At 49.5% G+C, this 16,556-nt stretch overlaps 1 protein-coding gene across 1 annotated transcript; it reads right to left on the reverse strand.

The window, feature by feature from the left end:
* Positions 1-15,317: 15,317 nt before the first annotated feature.
* Positions 15,318-15,752, reverse strand: LOC119439970 (protein YkfC-like). The gene has a single exon (XM_037704927.1). It carries the CDS (start codon positions 15,750-15,752, stop codon positions 15,318-15,320), a length of 435 nt encoding a protein of 144 aa, XP_037560855.1.
* Between the last annotated feature and the right edge of the window lie 804 nt (positions 15,753-16,556).

The following is a 16,556-nucleotide window of genomic DNA, read 5'->3' on the forward strand; positions in this document are numbered from 1 at the left end:
CCCGTGCATCGGCAACGGCAGAGCCTCTGACCGTCTACCACAGCGATCACAAGGCAAAACTGTGCAAGTGTAGAGTCGTCCTTAAAAGTGTGAGTGTGTGCGTGTAAACAACGTCTACATGATCTAAAATAAAAGCTATGCAACTTAACCAAATGTGTCTTCATTCAACTTTAACCTTAAAAAAATACAATCCTATAACCAAGCAATCAAATCACATATGCCTCGCATCGGTTCGCTCAGCATTTCTTGGGTTCGTTACGTGTTCGCTGGCTTTGGACTTTGAGTTTGTTTCAGTTTGCATGGCAGAAAGCTTCGCGTTCAACCATCTTTCTTTAAGAAAGGGGCTTTGATTTTTTTTCTATTGCGGTTTCCAAAGTTCCTACGTGAATTTTATTCGCCTCTCGCAATTCTTGTTTTTATTTGCTTTCTTTCACCACTTCCTGGCCTGATTTATGTGACGTGTGCCTAGCGAAAATTTATGAACATATTGTTCTCTGTCTCCATTGCTGTATGTCCATTCAATAAAAATTACAGTGTAGTTTTCCGAAAAACAGTCCTTAGTGGAACTAGAAGCTGGGCTACTCATACAGACCCATTAATGATAATAGTGATGGCAAAAGACCTTGTCGATACAGGGCATAATGCGCCATCGTCTGCGTTCCTGGTTCTTCTACAAAACGTTTGGTACATAGGTCATGGTTATTTTCTTATTCAATAAGATTATGGGTCATAAAAATAACATCGAAGGTTCTCAACGCGTTCGTTATAAAACTTTGTCAAATACATTGAGCGCACAAGACCAATGCCACTTCACAGTATTTTTTAGAGACAACATATTAGAGCATAAGATTCCAACGAACTTCCGGCACAAGAACAGACGTTGACAAAATTGTGGACTTCTCTGATAGCTTTGTGCTTAGAGTACGTGGACACGTGGGGTAGTTTTGCTAGTTCAGCAACGTTGCAGTCCTTAGAAATGACGTAGGAGAATGTGGTAAGCTATCGCGATCGTTACCGCACACGTCCGAAATTTCAGTTCGCTTCCGCTGGTTACACACAACGTACGTCTGCTGCGATAAACTAGTACTTTCATTCGGCACCAAACGCAACAATGCAATCAGATACCAGTACTGAAGCTGCGTACACCTCACTTTGTAATGTCTTAGTTTAAGACCACACAAGAAAGCCCATGACGAAATATTACTGCACTAACACATGTTGGCTCAATGACTTTTGCTCAATGCCTGCTCAACTGTGAGCAAAAATTGTAATCAGCTAACTCGTGAAATCATCGAAGCGGAATTGATTGATACGTTTGGTGACACCTGTGTGTCACAGCATTCTGTCGCCCTTTCTAAGGAGGAGCTAATTTCTTACGTAATGATTAGAATTTTCAGCGGCAGCCCACGTGATGTGTGACAGTGTTTTCTATATATGTGGCTGCTTGCTTCGAAATAAAACACTGGTGTAAGTCTGCGCTCGTGTGTCTTAGCCTCCTCTCTGTCCTCGTATAGTGCAAATAAAGTCTTTACGTCACAGCTAGGCATGCGCCTTGGCACCAACGCAAGCGTTATCACCCTTTGGTTGTGCTGAAAAGCGCCGGCAATCAAGCTGGCGCGCGCTGTCATTCCTGTAACATTGAACCGGACAGTTCGCCCGCCGCTGTTATGTTGGTGGCTAAATAAAGCCGTATTGTATTCGCTCCAACATTGCGCTGTCCTTCCGTCAGACACGACAGAACTGTTCACTTAATTCCGGAAACTCGCTTCTCTGATGAAGAGGTGCACATCGACGGTGGTTTAGATTTCTGAATGAATGATGTAAGGAACGATGACATGTGTTTTCCGACGAGGTTAAATAAATGTACATGGAAGGGATGTCGATCAACGAGGATGCGGCGTGAACAGAAAAAACGTTTTAATAGAAACTTTATGAAGAAGCCTGGTCATTGCTTAAGACACATGGTTAGACAAATATGTTCTCGATTACCCGCCGTGGTTGCTCAGGGGCTATGGTGTTGGGCTGCTGAGCACGAGGTCGCGGGATCGAGTCCCGGCCACGGCGGGCCGAATTTCGACGGGGTCGAAATGCGAAAACACCGCGTACTTACATTTAGGTGCACGTTAAAGAACCCGAGGTGGTCTAAATTTCCGGAGTCCCCCCACTACAGCGTGCCTCGTCATCAGATCGTGGTCTTGGCACGTAAAACTCCATAATTAAAATAAATTCATGTTCTCGATTGATATTCCATGTAACGAAACTGACAGCCTTACGACAAAAATTCTTGTTTAGTTTTGAAACATGGTATACCGCAGCCTCTTTCGGGTGGCGAATTAAAAATCGCATTCAATATTATGGCGCCGATAATCGCCAATAAAAAGTCCGCCAGCCGAACTCCCTTCTTTTCAGTGATGTGAACACCTCTAACTGGGGGTTATTGATTAAATAATTGTGCTTTTTAAGATTGCACACTTTTGACCCCTGAAAAATTTTACCACCCACTGAAAGTCATAAATGTGCTATGGCCCTCTCCTGGGTCGTGTTCTTATAGTTAGTCTCGCATAGAACCAACTAACTAGTTTTCACAGTTTCAGTTGTTTTTTTCATTTACTTTTTCAAAACGCTTGATCACTCACATTGACGAGCAATGCCTCGATCTCATTTATACGGTCAGCGAAATTTTGAAGAGATACGTTGTCATAGCTTGGGCTTACTGAGCTCATAAGGTCCATAAGAACTCGATTGTATTTGGTTAGTACATCGCCTTTTGATACTGCCACATGCTTATAGCCAATCTGAAAGAGTAAGAAAATGTGCTTTTCTTAAATGGCGAAAGGACAATACACGAACAGGTTTTTTTTTCGTTTTTTTGCAGGCCGAGTAAGGCAAAATGTGTACAATACCGTTTCACTCGCTTTTACCGCAAATATAAGTTATCATGCAGATTATGTGCCTTAGGCCTTCGCGTTTATTCGTAACTGCGAACAGTGACAATTCTGGCACTTTTACCGCACATAAAACTGCTCATGCAGACTATTTATCTTTAAGTACCTAGCTTCATCGGTGACTCCTCGCAGTAAAAATAAAAGTTACTTATGTTTTTTTTCATTTTTCGCAGTAATGGGTTGAATTGCACAATTCAGAAATGCTGCTTTTTATCCAAACAGTTTTTTGTTTCCTAATCCGGAGATGTATAGCGATACCCAACACTGATAAGCTATACAAACTGCAAAAGAAGGCCCGTCGCAGCAGAGATAAAGCTGCATAGGGGACTCCGAACCGAATTCGGTTTTTCCCTTTAAGGAAATCACCCAACATTACCAATTCGGCCACGCAATCTTTCCTAAGCCCTGTAAGGGCCTCACGAAGGCGGAGGAGCGTTTACTCCTTCGCCTCTATACTAAAACACTGCTGTGCCCGGCAGTCCTAAAACATTTCGACCCTGCTTGCACAGGGGAGTGTCCACACTGTGGTGAAAAGTCTTCGGACATTTTCCACATGGTGTGGGCATGCCAATCCACCCTGCACCTTCCCCCTATACCCAACCCTATCCGGGAGGACTGGGAGGCGGCCCTGCTCGGCTGCTCCGACCTGGCGAGCCAGAAGAGCCTGGTCGTGCATGCCCAAGCCGCGGCTATAGCCAATGGGCTTCTGTAATGAGGAGCCCACCTAGTATTTATAAAGAACGTCCCTTAAGGATCGGTCCACACCCTCCCTGTCAATACTTTGGCCAATAAGGTTTTTCAGTCCAGTCAGTCATTCAGAGGCCCACACTCAACTAACTTGCTAAGCTCTAAATATACTACCTGTAAATTAACTGGTACCTGCAATTACGGTTGACATGAAAGAGAGGCTTGGGCATCATGGCAACAACTTCCGTAACAGACCATTGGTGTTGTAAAGATTGCCGATTATAAAGATTGCGGATCTCAACCGCAATGTGAAGCCACCATTCTCATTGGAAGGATCAGTCAGATTACGACCTAGATGTTTATCGAATCAAGAATCTGCGAAGCTAGCAAGGTGCGCGTAAGCACGCGCTCTTCGTAGCTGTACTTACTACTCACTGCTTACTACGCTGCGCGCTCCCGGCCGGGCGGCTGTATCTTAACAGCCATCTGGGGCGAGGGACAGATTTCTTCCTTCATGCGCTGTGTTTTAGCAGTTGACGCTCGCTGCTGCTGTCGCGCTTACCCACTGCAACATTTTGACAGCGAATTTCCGAGGTGATCGAGTGAGTTACGATAATATTTGCTTGTGCGCGCGACACCATGTGTGTTATTTTCCTAGTTTGCCTATGTTTACAAGCTTATACAGCCGCTAAAACTACTATCCTTACTTCGTATAGCTGTCCACTAGCTCGCTATTGCAATCGATGCTTGGCCTTTCTGGGGTAACTGACACTTTTACTACTGCGTTTTCTCCGGGATCGGCGCAATTGGCGAGAAAACAACCGAGCACACACGAAAAACGCATGGCAGAAAAACAAGAAACCTTTGCTTCAATAAAACAAGCATGCACCTGAATGTGTTTATATGTTTATTTTGTCACGAAGCACTTGGGGAAGTCAGCGTTCGCGACTAGCAGCGAGAGCAACGACAAAGCAGCGAGAGGCAGCACAGCCGATCGAGCACCGAAACATTTCACAGTACAGTTATCTCCCTGTGGAAAAGGAAGCCGTCCCGGCGACGTAGTGGTAGCACATCAGAGACGGATCATAGTACGGCTTGAGACGCTGAAACAAGCACAATGTCGCGTCCTCGACAGCGATGATCCAAAGATAGCTCGAGGGGTTCCAGGATATAGTTGACTGGAGAAGTTTGGTTGATCACGCGGTATGGCCCTGATACTTCGACGCGAGTTCCGGTGACAGTCCAGGGATAGGGGCAGGAACCCGAAGCAACACTAGCGAGCCAAGAGCATAGGATGCAGGAGCTTTTGGTGTTGCTGGTCTTGTGACGTAAATAGACGGGATAGCTTGCGACACCCTTCTGCGTGTGCAGCAGCTTCAGACAAGGTAGTGGTTTCCACGGTGTCAGCGCGGTACGGAAGGATAGTATCCATTGTGGAAAAAGGTTCGCGTCCGTACAAGAGAAAGAAGGGCGAAAATCGCGTGGTAGTCTGCATGGCGGTATTGTAAGCGTAGCTCAGAAATGGTAGAACAGGGTCCCATTTGGTTTGGTCGTATGCAACGTACATGGCCAGCATGTCACCAAGAGTGCGATCCAACATTAGTCTGTGGGTGCTATGCAGTAGTGGTGCGATGAATGATGCGGCATTCTTTGAGGAAGTATGCGCACAGCATACTTCCAGCCCGAAGTATGCGCACAGCAGGGCGATCGAATACTTCATGAAGTTTTGTTCGGAATGCTGTCCAGGCAGAAAAATCACCCTCATGGTTGCGGAACCAAAGGTGGGCGACCCCGGAAAGGTAGAATGGTATGTAACCAAGCTTGTCAGCGTCATTACATTTGTTGTGGGTACTCACTCGGTCGTACGATGACAGCTAGTCCTCTACGTCATGATCGTCAGTGTCATTGAAGATGGGAGGATCCCATTGGCGTGTCGCACCAGGACAGGCGACCGGAGGCGGTGCCAGGGGTGGATAGGCAGGACTACTCTCCTCAGGCATGGGAGATGTGACAGGGCTCATCAGGCTTCGGAGTCCCAGGTTCGCAACAGGCCCAGCACCTCCACCAAATGTCACGAACCACTTGGGGAAGTCAGCGTTAACGACTAGCAGCGAGAGCAACGATAAAGCAGCGAGAGGCCGCACAGCCGATCGATCACCGAAACAAGGTTTATCTCCCTCGTCGTCGTTCTCTCTCTCATAGCCACATCCCCACTGGTCCTCATTTCACAGTACAATTTATAATAACGCACAGCCTGTTATTTGCTTACGTAAAACGTCGAGAAAATAAGCGGTTAACGGCATACATTTATTACTAATACTAAGTGTTATGCCGAGCGTTCTAAATTCCATGTACTACGTTTAACAAAAAAAGGCGAAAGCTTGCACCGGGCCGCGCAAAGATGAAGACACAGCGAAGTTGGCCGATTGATTATCCCTCTTGGTTGTAGTCTAATATGAATACAAGACAAGAGAACAGCAGGCAGCGTGTCTCAACCAGAGCAGCTCAGGCAATCTCGAGCTCACGCCTCCCGGACGACTGACGATGTGGCTGCAGCGCCAGGCATTCCTCTTCACTACAATCGCACCCCCCCCCCTCCTCGGAAAAGGAGCCATCCTGGCGACTCATGGTGAACATATAAACATTGGTTCGTAATACGGCTTCAGGCATTGTACGTGGACGGCTTCACGCCCACGGCAGCGTTGGTTCGTAGGTGGCGTGACAGGCTCGACAATTTAGTACACAGGCGATGTCTGCGCGACAACACGGTATGGTCCTTGATATTTGGAAATAAGCTTGGATAAGAGTTCAGCAGGAACGGCAGGAACACAAAGCCACACAAGGGAGTCCGCAAGAAAGTGACAATGCGGGTGATCATCGTCACGTCGAGATTTTTGTTGCCATTGGTCGATGGCTGTAAAGGAACGGGCGAGCTGACGGCATTCTTGTGCGCGGCGGGCAGCTTCAGAGATGGGCGTGCATTCGGGCGAGTCGGGTCTGTACGGAAGAATGGTGTCGAGGGTAGTCGAAGGTTCGCGGCCATAGAAGAGGAAGAATGGGGAGAAGTTTGCGGTCGCCTTTGGTGCAGTGTTGTAGGCGAACGGGATGAATGGCAGTGTTCATCCTGACACACCCGACTTGGCAATGTATGCCGATGATACCAACGTATTTTTTACATCCAATGACACTTCCGAACTTACTAATATTGTTAACGCGTATCTAAATCGCTTGTCAGTTTGGCTGAGAGAGAATAGTCTAGAATGAAATACTGCAAATACAACATACATTTTATTCAGAGCTCGTAACAAGAACATACCCAATGAGATTAACATTTCTTTCAATGAAACGGCTATTAACCATGTCCAGGAACAAAAATTCTTAGGCGTATGGTTTGATGAACATTTATCCTGGGGTTCACATATAGGATGCTTTGCAATGACCTGTCTAAATCTGTCGGTATCATTCATAGAATAAAACATCTAAATCCGCTTTGGCTCAAACAACAGTTATACAATGCTCTTTTTACTCTAAACTCTGCTACGGGGTCTTGGTATGGGGTACAACTTCAAAAACTATCTACAACAAATTAATTCTTTTACAGAAACGAATCCTTCGTATGTACTGCAATCACCATGGCCGTTTCGTAGACCTTGAAACAGCTCCATTATTTCAGCGCTACGCGCTTCTTCGAGTAGACAGAATATACTATAAGAAGCTTCTGGTCACCATACATAAACAAAAATTATTCACCAAAATGGACAATGATGAAATATCTCGTTACCCTGCACGCCGGAAAACCAGGCACATTCCAAAAACAAGAAAAAATTATGGAAAACAAACATTCTTATATCAATCGACAGAAATATTGAACAAGGTAAGAGAACTGTTAAATTTTAGCGCTTGTGAAAGCTCGTTCAAAAAAGAGATTAGTGAATTATTACTCGCCGAAGACATTGCTTTCACTAGTTATTGATATTTGGTTTCTTTGACATCTGTACGTATGCATGTATGACATAAAAAGTTCATATAGGTACCATTTGTGCTAATGCTTTTTTTGGTTTACTCAATACAATGAATAAATGAATGTTATCACCGCTGTTGTAACTGTGCGGGCTGGGACCTCTGTCAGGCCTCTGTGCCTTTAGTCCCAGTCTCCCCTCGTTTGAACGAGAAAAATAAAGTTCATTCAATAATAAAGTTCATTCAATGGCAAAATGAGGTCCCAATCAGTGTCATCAGAGGCGGCGTATTTGGAGAGCATGTCGCCAAGGGTGCGCTTAAATGTTTCCGTCATGCGATTAGTTTGAGGATGGTAGGCGGTGGTGGTGCGATGAACGATGCGACATTCAGCAAGGAGCGCGTTTACGATTTCGGAGAGTAAGACACGTCCTCTATCACTCAAAAGTTCGCGAGGTGCACCGTGATGCATAATAAGGTTTTTAATGGTGAAGGATGCTATATCGCGAGCGGTGGCAGAAGGCAGAGCGGATGTTTCTGCGTATCGCGTCAAATGGTCGATGGCGACGACTATCCAGCGGTTTCCGGAAGCCGTGCTCGGAAGGGGTCCATTCAGGTCAATGTCAATGCGATTGAACGGCCTTGCCGGACGCGGGATTGGCTGGAGTTCACCAGAGACATGCTCAGCAGGAACCTTGCGGCGTTGGCACTGAGGGCACAACCGAACGTACTTGCATACAAAGGTGTACATGCCACGCCAATAAAACCTGGAGCGTAGCCGGGTGTACGTATTGAAGGCACCCGCGCGTGCACACTGCGGGTCAGTATGGAAGGCAGAATATATGTCACCACGAAGATGTCGAGGTATGACCAGCAAGCTCTTGCAGACGTCAGAGACGTAATTCCGGCGATAGTGAAGTCCATCCCGAATTTCGAAGTGAGATGCTTGACGGCGCAAAACTCTAGAAGGGGGCGGAACAGTCGAAGGGTTTGAAAGCAAGCAGATAAGAGCACTAATCCAGGTATCCTTGCGTTGCTCGGAAGCCATGTCGCAGCCTGCTTGGAACGAAAGTACTTGGTCAAAGGCAGAGAGGCAAGCATCGCTTTCGGTTGACACGAGCGAACGGGAAAGCGCGTCGGCATCAGTGTGGTGGCGGCCAGACCTGTAGACAACGCACGCGTCGAAATCTTGCAACCGCAAAGCCCAGCGAGCTAATCGACCTGAGGGGTCCTGCAACGTGGACAGCCAACAAAGTGCATGGTGATCTGTATTCACGTCGAAGGAGCGGGCATGCAGGTAAGGTTGAAATTTGCCAAGTTCCCAGATTATGGCCAAACATTCCTTCTCCGTAACGGAATAATTCTTCTCGGCTTTGGTGACGCTGCGGCTTGCGTATGCAATGATGTACTCGTCGAATCGACATTTGCGCTGCGCGAGCACAGCGCCGAGTTCTACACCACTGGCGTCGGTGTGTACTTCGGTCAGAGCTGTCGGGTTGAAGTGACGCAGTATAGGCGGTGAGGTCCGTAGACGACGCAACTCTTGGAAGGCATCGTCACAAGTGGACAACCACGCGTAATCGTTCGGGTCGCTCCGTAGAAGCTCATTCAAGGGAGCGATGATGGACGCAAAATTCCGTATGAAGCGTCGAAAGTAAGAACACAGGCCAAGGAAGCTGCGAAGTTCTGTTACGGAGGAAGGTTTGGGAAAATCAGCGACTGCACGGAGCTTGGCGGCGTCAGGAAGAATACCGTGTTTAGATACTACATGGCCAAGGATGGTGAGCTGACTTGCGCCAAAGTGGCATTTCTTCAGGTTGAGCTGAAGGCTGGCGGCAGTTAGGCACTGTCACACTTCCTCCAGCCTACAGAGATGGGTGGGAACATCGAGCGGAAGAGTAACCACATCATCCAAGTAGCACAGGCACGTTTTCCACTTGAGACCACGCAAAAGGTTATCCATCATACGCTCAAATGTTGCTGGGGCGTTGCAAAGCCCGAAAGGCATGACACGAAATTCATATAGGCCATCTGGTGTTACAAAGGCCGTTTTATGTTGGTCTTCGGGTGCCATGGGGACTTGCCAATAGCCGCTACGTAAGTCGATAGAAGAGAAGAACTCCGCGCCTTGGAGACAGTCAAGGGCGTGGACAATTCTCGGAAGAGGGTAAACATCTTTACGAGTTATTTGGTTAAGACGACGGTAATCGACACAGAATCGAATCGACCCGTCCTTCTTCTTAACAAGAACAACGGGAGACGCCCAGGGGCTATCCGAAGGCTGAATTACGCCGCGCTTCAGCATTTCAGCTACTTGGTCGTCGATGACACGGCGCTCTGTCGCGGATACACGATAGTGTCTTTTTCGCAGTGGCGCACTAGTACCCGTGTCGATGCGATGACAAACAGTTGACGTGCAGCCCAAGGGAACAGGCCGGCAGTCGAAAGACGAACGCAACTTGTCGAGAAGGCCTAGAAGGTGCGCGCGTGGAGAAACAGTCACGTGTCGGCGATGGAGCCATGTAAAACGTTGGGCGAAGTCGGCTCGTGCGCGGGGTTACAGGTCACTCCGGCGACCTCATGAGTGGCGATGGAGCCACTTGGCATGTCAATGATGGCAGCAGGGTCGACACACTGGACACGGTCAACGCACTCCCCACGAAGCAAAGGTTGGCGACGAGCAGTCTGCTGACGCCGGCGTGAACGTCCAAAAGAATGAAAGGCAGCGGGGAACATTTACGACGCGCGAAAATTGCAGATGGCGTAAAAAGTGCGCTGACACCATCAACAATGTTGCATGACACTGTGGCAAGGGCAGATGAGTGCGGTGGAGTTGTAACGTCTTCGGCAACAAATACTTTATCTTCAGGTTCACGAGCGTCAAGGAGTGGGGCATGACACAGCGTTTTAAATCTCACTTCAGCACGAGAACAGTCGATGACGGCCTTATTAGCGGAAAGGAAATGCCAGCCCAAAATAATAGCGTGGGAACAAGAACACAGCCCCAAAATTCGACGATGTACAGGAGGCCGTTGATTACGACGCGAGCAGTGCACGCAGCTGCAGGCGTGATGCGGTCGGCGCTTGCCGCACGAAGTGAGACGTTTCACGGGGGCGTCGTCACTTTTCTGAGCGAACGGCAAAGTTTGGAACTAATAACTGAAACTGCGGCGCCAGTGTCAACGAGGGCGAGTGCAACGACGCCGTCCACATATGCATCAATAACATGAGCCTGAGAAGGGAGAGGCCTTGGTCTGTTCGTGGGTGACGCAGTTCTTGCCTCTGGAACTGCTGCGATTAGTTTTCCCAGAGTATAAATTTCACGACCGTACCAAGATGGACGCCTTCTGAAGGAGATGCTCCCGGGTTAGGCAACGCACGCAAACCATATTGGCCGGTTGTTAGGAGTGCGCCTTTGTCCACTCCTGTGTGGGTACCGCGGCTGAACGAAGTGAGGAGCTGGACGCAGTGGCACGGCTGATGGGAATGGCGCAAAGACCTGAGGTGGTGGCCGCGCGAGACCCTCGGCATAGATGAGAGGTGCAGTCACCTCGGGAAAAGCAACGGGAGTCGGCATCGGCGGAGTCTCGCGGGCAGAAGGGAGAGCTGCGCAAACTTGCTCGTGGATGACCTGGGGAAGGTTGGCCGGCAAAGGCGCAGGTGGTGGCGTGGTTGAGGACAGCAGCGAATGTTGACGAGCAACCTCAGCACGGATGAACTCTTTTATCTGGCAAAGCAGGGAGTCTATCTGAGGAGCCGCGGTCATGCTCGCGAGGTTCTGACACAGGTGGGCGCCGCGTGACAAGACGCTGTCTGCAGAGCTCATCGAAATTCTGGCAAAGTGCAATGACCTGAGAAACAGTGCCTGGATTTTTGGACAGCAGCATACGAAAGGCAACGTCGGAAATGCCCTTTATGATGTGACATACCTTGTCCACCTTCGCCATCGTCGGGTTGACACGCTGGCAGAGGTCGACGATGTCCTCAATGTAGCTGGTGAACGTTTCACCAGTTTGTTGGGATCGGCTTCGTAGGCGTTGTTCAGCGCGAAGTTTGCGCACGCCAGAGTGGCCGAAAACATCTGCAATTCCGTTTTTAAAGCTAGCCCACGTACGTATATCAGCTTCATGGTTTTTGAACCACAGCTTGGCGACACCCGATAAATAGAACAGCGCGTTGTTGAGCTTGTGGGGATCGTCCCATTTGTTGGCGTTGCTGGCACGCTCATACGATTCCAGCCATCTTCAACGTCTTTGTTATCGGTGCCGCTGAAGATGTCAGGATCCCGCTGACGCTGGGCACCGGCACATACGATGGCTGGAGTAACCGGTGGGGATGTCGGGCTGGGGTCGTCAGGCATGACGGACGGCAGAGTTCGGGTGCGTAATTCCAGGTTTGGGGAAAACCGCAACACCTCCACCAGAATCTAATATGAATGCATGACAAGAGAACAGGAGGCAGCGTGTTTCAACCAGAGCAGCTCAGGCAATCTCGAGCTCGCGCCTCCAGAACGACTGGCGATGTGGCTGCAGCGCCGAGCATTCCTTTTCACTATAGCAGCTAGGTTATCTCTGTCTCTTGCTTTCCCTCTCATTCTTTCTTTCTCTATTTCTTTCTCTCTCTCCTCCATTCTCTTTCGTTCGCTCTCTCCCTTTATTTCTCTTTCTTTCTCTCTCTCGCTCATATTTTCTCTTTCTCTCTCCCAAAGGAAGTTGTGTTACCATCGTCAGTACAATGCAACATTTATGGAAACAATTCTATAAATGCAACTTCTGCAGACGTGTACAAAACCACTGACTATGATGAAGATGTGATATCAATATTGGATGATTTAGCACATATAAAACTAGTGTAATCTGATAAACTCCTGTTAAGGCTTGTAGCCAACCTGGAAATAAATAAAAAAATGGTGTTTCGTGCAGTGGTTATGACACTCGTGTTCGGACCGTGGGTACCCGGGTACCCTGCCATGCCAAGCCCGTTCATTTTGTTTTATCTATTTATTTCTCTCGGGTGGCGAGCGCTGACACTCCGCGATGACGTCACGGCGCATGCGCAGTGCACGCAGCTGGCGAGAGCTGGGCGGAGCCGTTTCTGTGTCGCGTCGCCTGGTTGCCATGGCTACGGCGCGGCAGTTTCGCGCCACACGCACTTATTACGGCTCGCGTAAACTGCGGAAGAGAACGACGACGCTCGAGCCAATGCTCATGATCATAATTTTGTGGCACACGCACACATTACGGCTGGCTTAAACAGCTTCGCTGTTAAAACGATTGTGCATTTGAAAGTCTGCTTATCGCGTTCACAGTCGGTGGTGAACGGCACTCGTGGCTCTACCGGAGTATATAATTCACGACCGTATCAAGAATGACGCATTTTGAAAGAGATGCTCCCGGGTTAGGCAATAGGCACGTGTGTGTTTCTTCTACAAAAAATGTCGCAGTTTCACCCGAAAGGCGAAGCATCAATCGCGATAACAAATTAGTCGAGAGCTATACGGAGTAAGGATAGTAGTTTTATCAGCTGTATAAACTTGGACATGCAGCAGCATCAGCAACGCTCAGAACTGTTGTCGACGCCGTCGGCGTTTTGGCCGCGTTCACAGCGAACGCGCGTGGCGTTGGTGACTGTTACCGGTCACCAAGAGCGATGGAACAAAAAATCTTAGGAGTAACGTTAAGAGACAGGAAGAGAGCGGTGTGGATCAGAGAACAAACGGGGGTAGACGATATTCTAGTTGACATTAAGCGGAATAAATGGAGCTGGGCAGGCCATGTAATGCGTAGGATGGATAACCGGTGGACCATTAGGGTTACAGAATGGATACCAAGAGAAGGGAAGCGCAGTCGAGGACAGCAGAAAGTCAGGTGGGATGATGAGGTTAGGAAATTCGCAGGCGCAAGTTGGAATACACTAGCGCAAGACACGGGTAATTGGAGATCGCAGGGAGAGGCCTTCGTCCTGCAGTGGACATAAATATAGGCTGATGATGATGATGATGATGACCGGTGCCTCTGGAGGCGGCTCGGTGGCTTTCAACGAGATCAGAACGGGACACTTGTCGAGCAGCGTCGGAAGTCTTTACCACCTTCTCGCCTCGCAACGTTTTTATATAAAGAGGCATTTGGTGTTGCAGCTAAACGTGGCCTCCCCTCCCTTCCTCCCATCCCCCCACGGCCTTTCACGGGACGAGGTGAGGTGAAATGAACTTTATTTGGTCCTGAAGAACCCCGATCAGACACCCCCCGAAGGGGGGTCCGCCACGGTTGCACCATGGCCCTCCGCCCGTTCGCAAGCCTCCTGGACTGCTGAGAGTTGGACTGAGAGTTCGCCGCTTTTAAGGGTCCTCTCCCAGTCCTGCTGTGCGCTGAACTTGGTGCCACATAACACCGGGCACTGCCAGAGCATATGAGCGAGTGTGCACTTATTCTCCCTGCAGCTAGAGCATCTTGGATCTATGCCTTCAGCAAAGTGACTAAACGTGCTACGAGACGGGAACGAACCTGCCTGCAGCATCCGGAGAACGGACGAGTGCGGTCTAGTGAGCTTGGAATGCGGGAGGGGGTACCTCCGACTTGACAGCTGATAGTGAGACGTAACTTCGTGAAAGGTGCCAAGTGGATCCTTGAAGCTCTCCGCGAACCCGCCTGCGGACCCGCCCGGATCGCCGCGGCACCTGATTTTTCGCGCACGGTTATGGGCAAGTTCGTTGACGTTGGAAACTGACGGATGAACCCCTAAGCCCATGTGGGCCGGGAACAACGTAATTGTGTGAAAGCCTACCGCACCCCTCGAACTGAGGATAGTGGCAGCCTCCCTGGAGACCACCCCCGAGGCGAAGGCCCGGACGGAAGCCCTGGAGTCAGTGAATATCTCAGGACGCGAAGGATCCTTCATCGCTAGAGCTATTGCTACCTGCTCTGCTACGGAGGCAGACACCTTCCCAACGGAAGCTAAGTTGAGTACGCGACCGCGATGATCAACAACCACGGCCGCAAAGATATCGGAGCGGCCATACTGCGCCGCATCATCGAAAACCACCTTTCCCGGGAATTTCGCTACGAAGTCAAGCAGAGACCTTGCCCGTGCCTTTTGCCGGCCAACATTGTACTGCGGATGGATGTTACGCGGGAAGGGTTCCACCTCGTAGGTACCCTTCACTGTCTGTGTTAACAACACCTTCTGAGCTAGTTTCTGTGCCTCAGTCACCTCCGATAGGGTGTTGTGCATGCCCAGACTCGTGAGCCTGTCCATGCCGCTGCTCATGGGGAGTGCCAGCACCCTTTTGATACTCTTTCGCATTAAATTGTCCAGGTTATCCTCTTCGCTTTTAGACCAATTCAGTGCCGATGCGACGTAAATAATATGGCTCATGAGGAAGGCGTGGTAGAGCCGAAGGAGATTGCTCTCCCTCAGCCCTCCCCTGCGGTTTCAGACCCTTAAAATCAGCCTGAACATGTTCTCCGTCTTGGAGGTGATGCGGGCCAAAACCTGTCAATTCCTGCCGTTGGACTCAAGAAGCAAGCCGAGCACTCTAATACAGTTGGCTCTGGGAATCGACAGCCCGTCCCTTGTGGTTAGCATAATCTGTACCTGATGAAGCGGCGTGGCGGGCCTCCTCCCGGGCCGAATCGGTCTGTAGAGAAGCAACCCCGATTTGGAGGGGGAGAGTCGAAGCCCCGTACCCTCCAGAAAACTTTCGGTGATAGACAGTGCCGACTGAAGCGCCTACTCCACCTCAGCATCCGAACCTCCCATGCACCAGACAGTAATGTCATCCGCATATAGGGCGTGGTTGGTATTCGCTACAGTGTAAAGACGCTCTGAGAGGAATTTCATGGCTATGTTGAACAAGAGAGGCGAAATGACCGCTCCCTGCGGCGTGCCCCTCGCACCCACGGTAAAGGCCCTCGATTTTAATTGGCCAATCTTTATGGTTGCTGTGCGGTCCCGGAGGACGGCACGAACATAGGCGTGGAACTTTGGTCCCAGCCCCATGCTCTCGACCGCCTCCAGGACGAACTTATGTGAAATGGTATCGAACGCCTTGGCGAGGTCAATGGCCAATACTCCCCGAATATCTTGGGTTTGTCGGTCGATAATTTGCCTCTTAATCAAGAGCATCACATCCTGGGTGGAGAGACCCGGCCGGAAGCCTACCATGTATGTGAAAGAGCTATTTATGCTCGATATGCCTAGTGACCCTATTATGTACTGCATGCTCCATCACCTTCCTCACGCAAGAGGTAAGGGAGATGGGACGTAGGTTCTCCTTCGTGAGTGCCTTGCCCGGTTTGGGAATGAGTACCAACCAGGCGGTCCTCCAGGCTTTCGGAACGCGGCCTTCTGCCCATAGAAGATTGACCTCCTTGGTTAACTTAGCAATGGACTTATCATCAAGATTACGCAGCAGCCAATTCATGATTCCATCAGGGCCAGGGGCTGAGTGACTGTTAAGTTCATGAAGCACCTCTTCGATCTCAAGTTTCGTAAAGGGCGAGTCGACTGCCTCCAGCGGCTCTCTCCGGTAGTCTGGGTAATCCCAGTCCACTATGGGGCCAACCGGAAGGCATTACTCCGCCAATTCCGTAAGTAGAGTCGTGTCATCGACCCCACCGCTCCTCTGTGCTTGGACCAATCGGTCGATTACCAACCTCTGGTTACCTTTGGAATTAGTCTCATCGAGAAGCACCTCAAGAGGTTCCATTTACCCCCGGTGCGCATCTGCCCGTCTACTTTTGAGCAAACTTCATTCCACTGCTGCCTAGACAGTTCCTGACAATAGTCCTAGATTTCTTTATTGAGGAGCGATATGCGCTTCCGCAGCCTCCTGTTGAGCTTCTGCGTGTGCCATTTCTCAACCAGTGATTTTTTAGCCTCCAACAGATGTGCAAGACGTGAGTCCGTTGCATCCACCTGTAAGTCAGTCTAGACCGTCTTGGTTGCGAGGAGAGCATCCTCTGCTAA

The sequence above is a fragment of the Dermacentor silvarum genome, chromosome 2, assembly GCF_013339745.2.
Source record: "Dermacentor silvarum isolate Dsil-2018 chromosome 2, BIME_Dsil_1.4, whole genome shotgun sequence".
Taxonomy (NCBI): Eukaryota; Metazoa; Arthropoda; class Arachnida; order Ixodida; family Ixodidae; genus Dermacentor; species Dermacentor silvarum.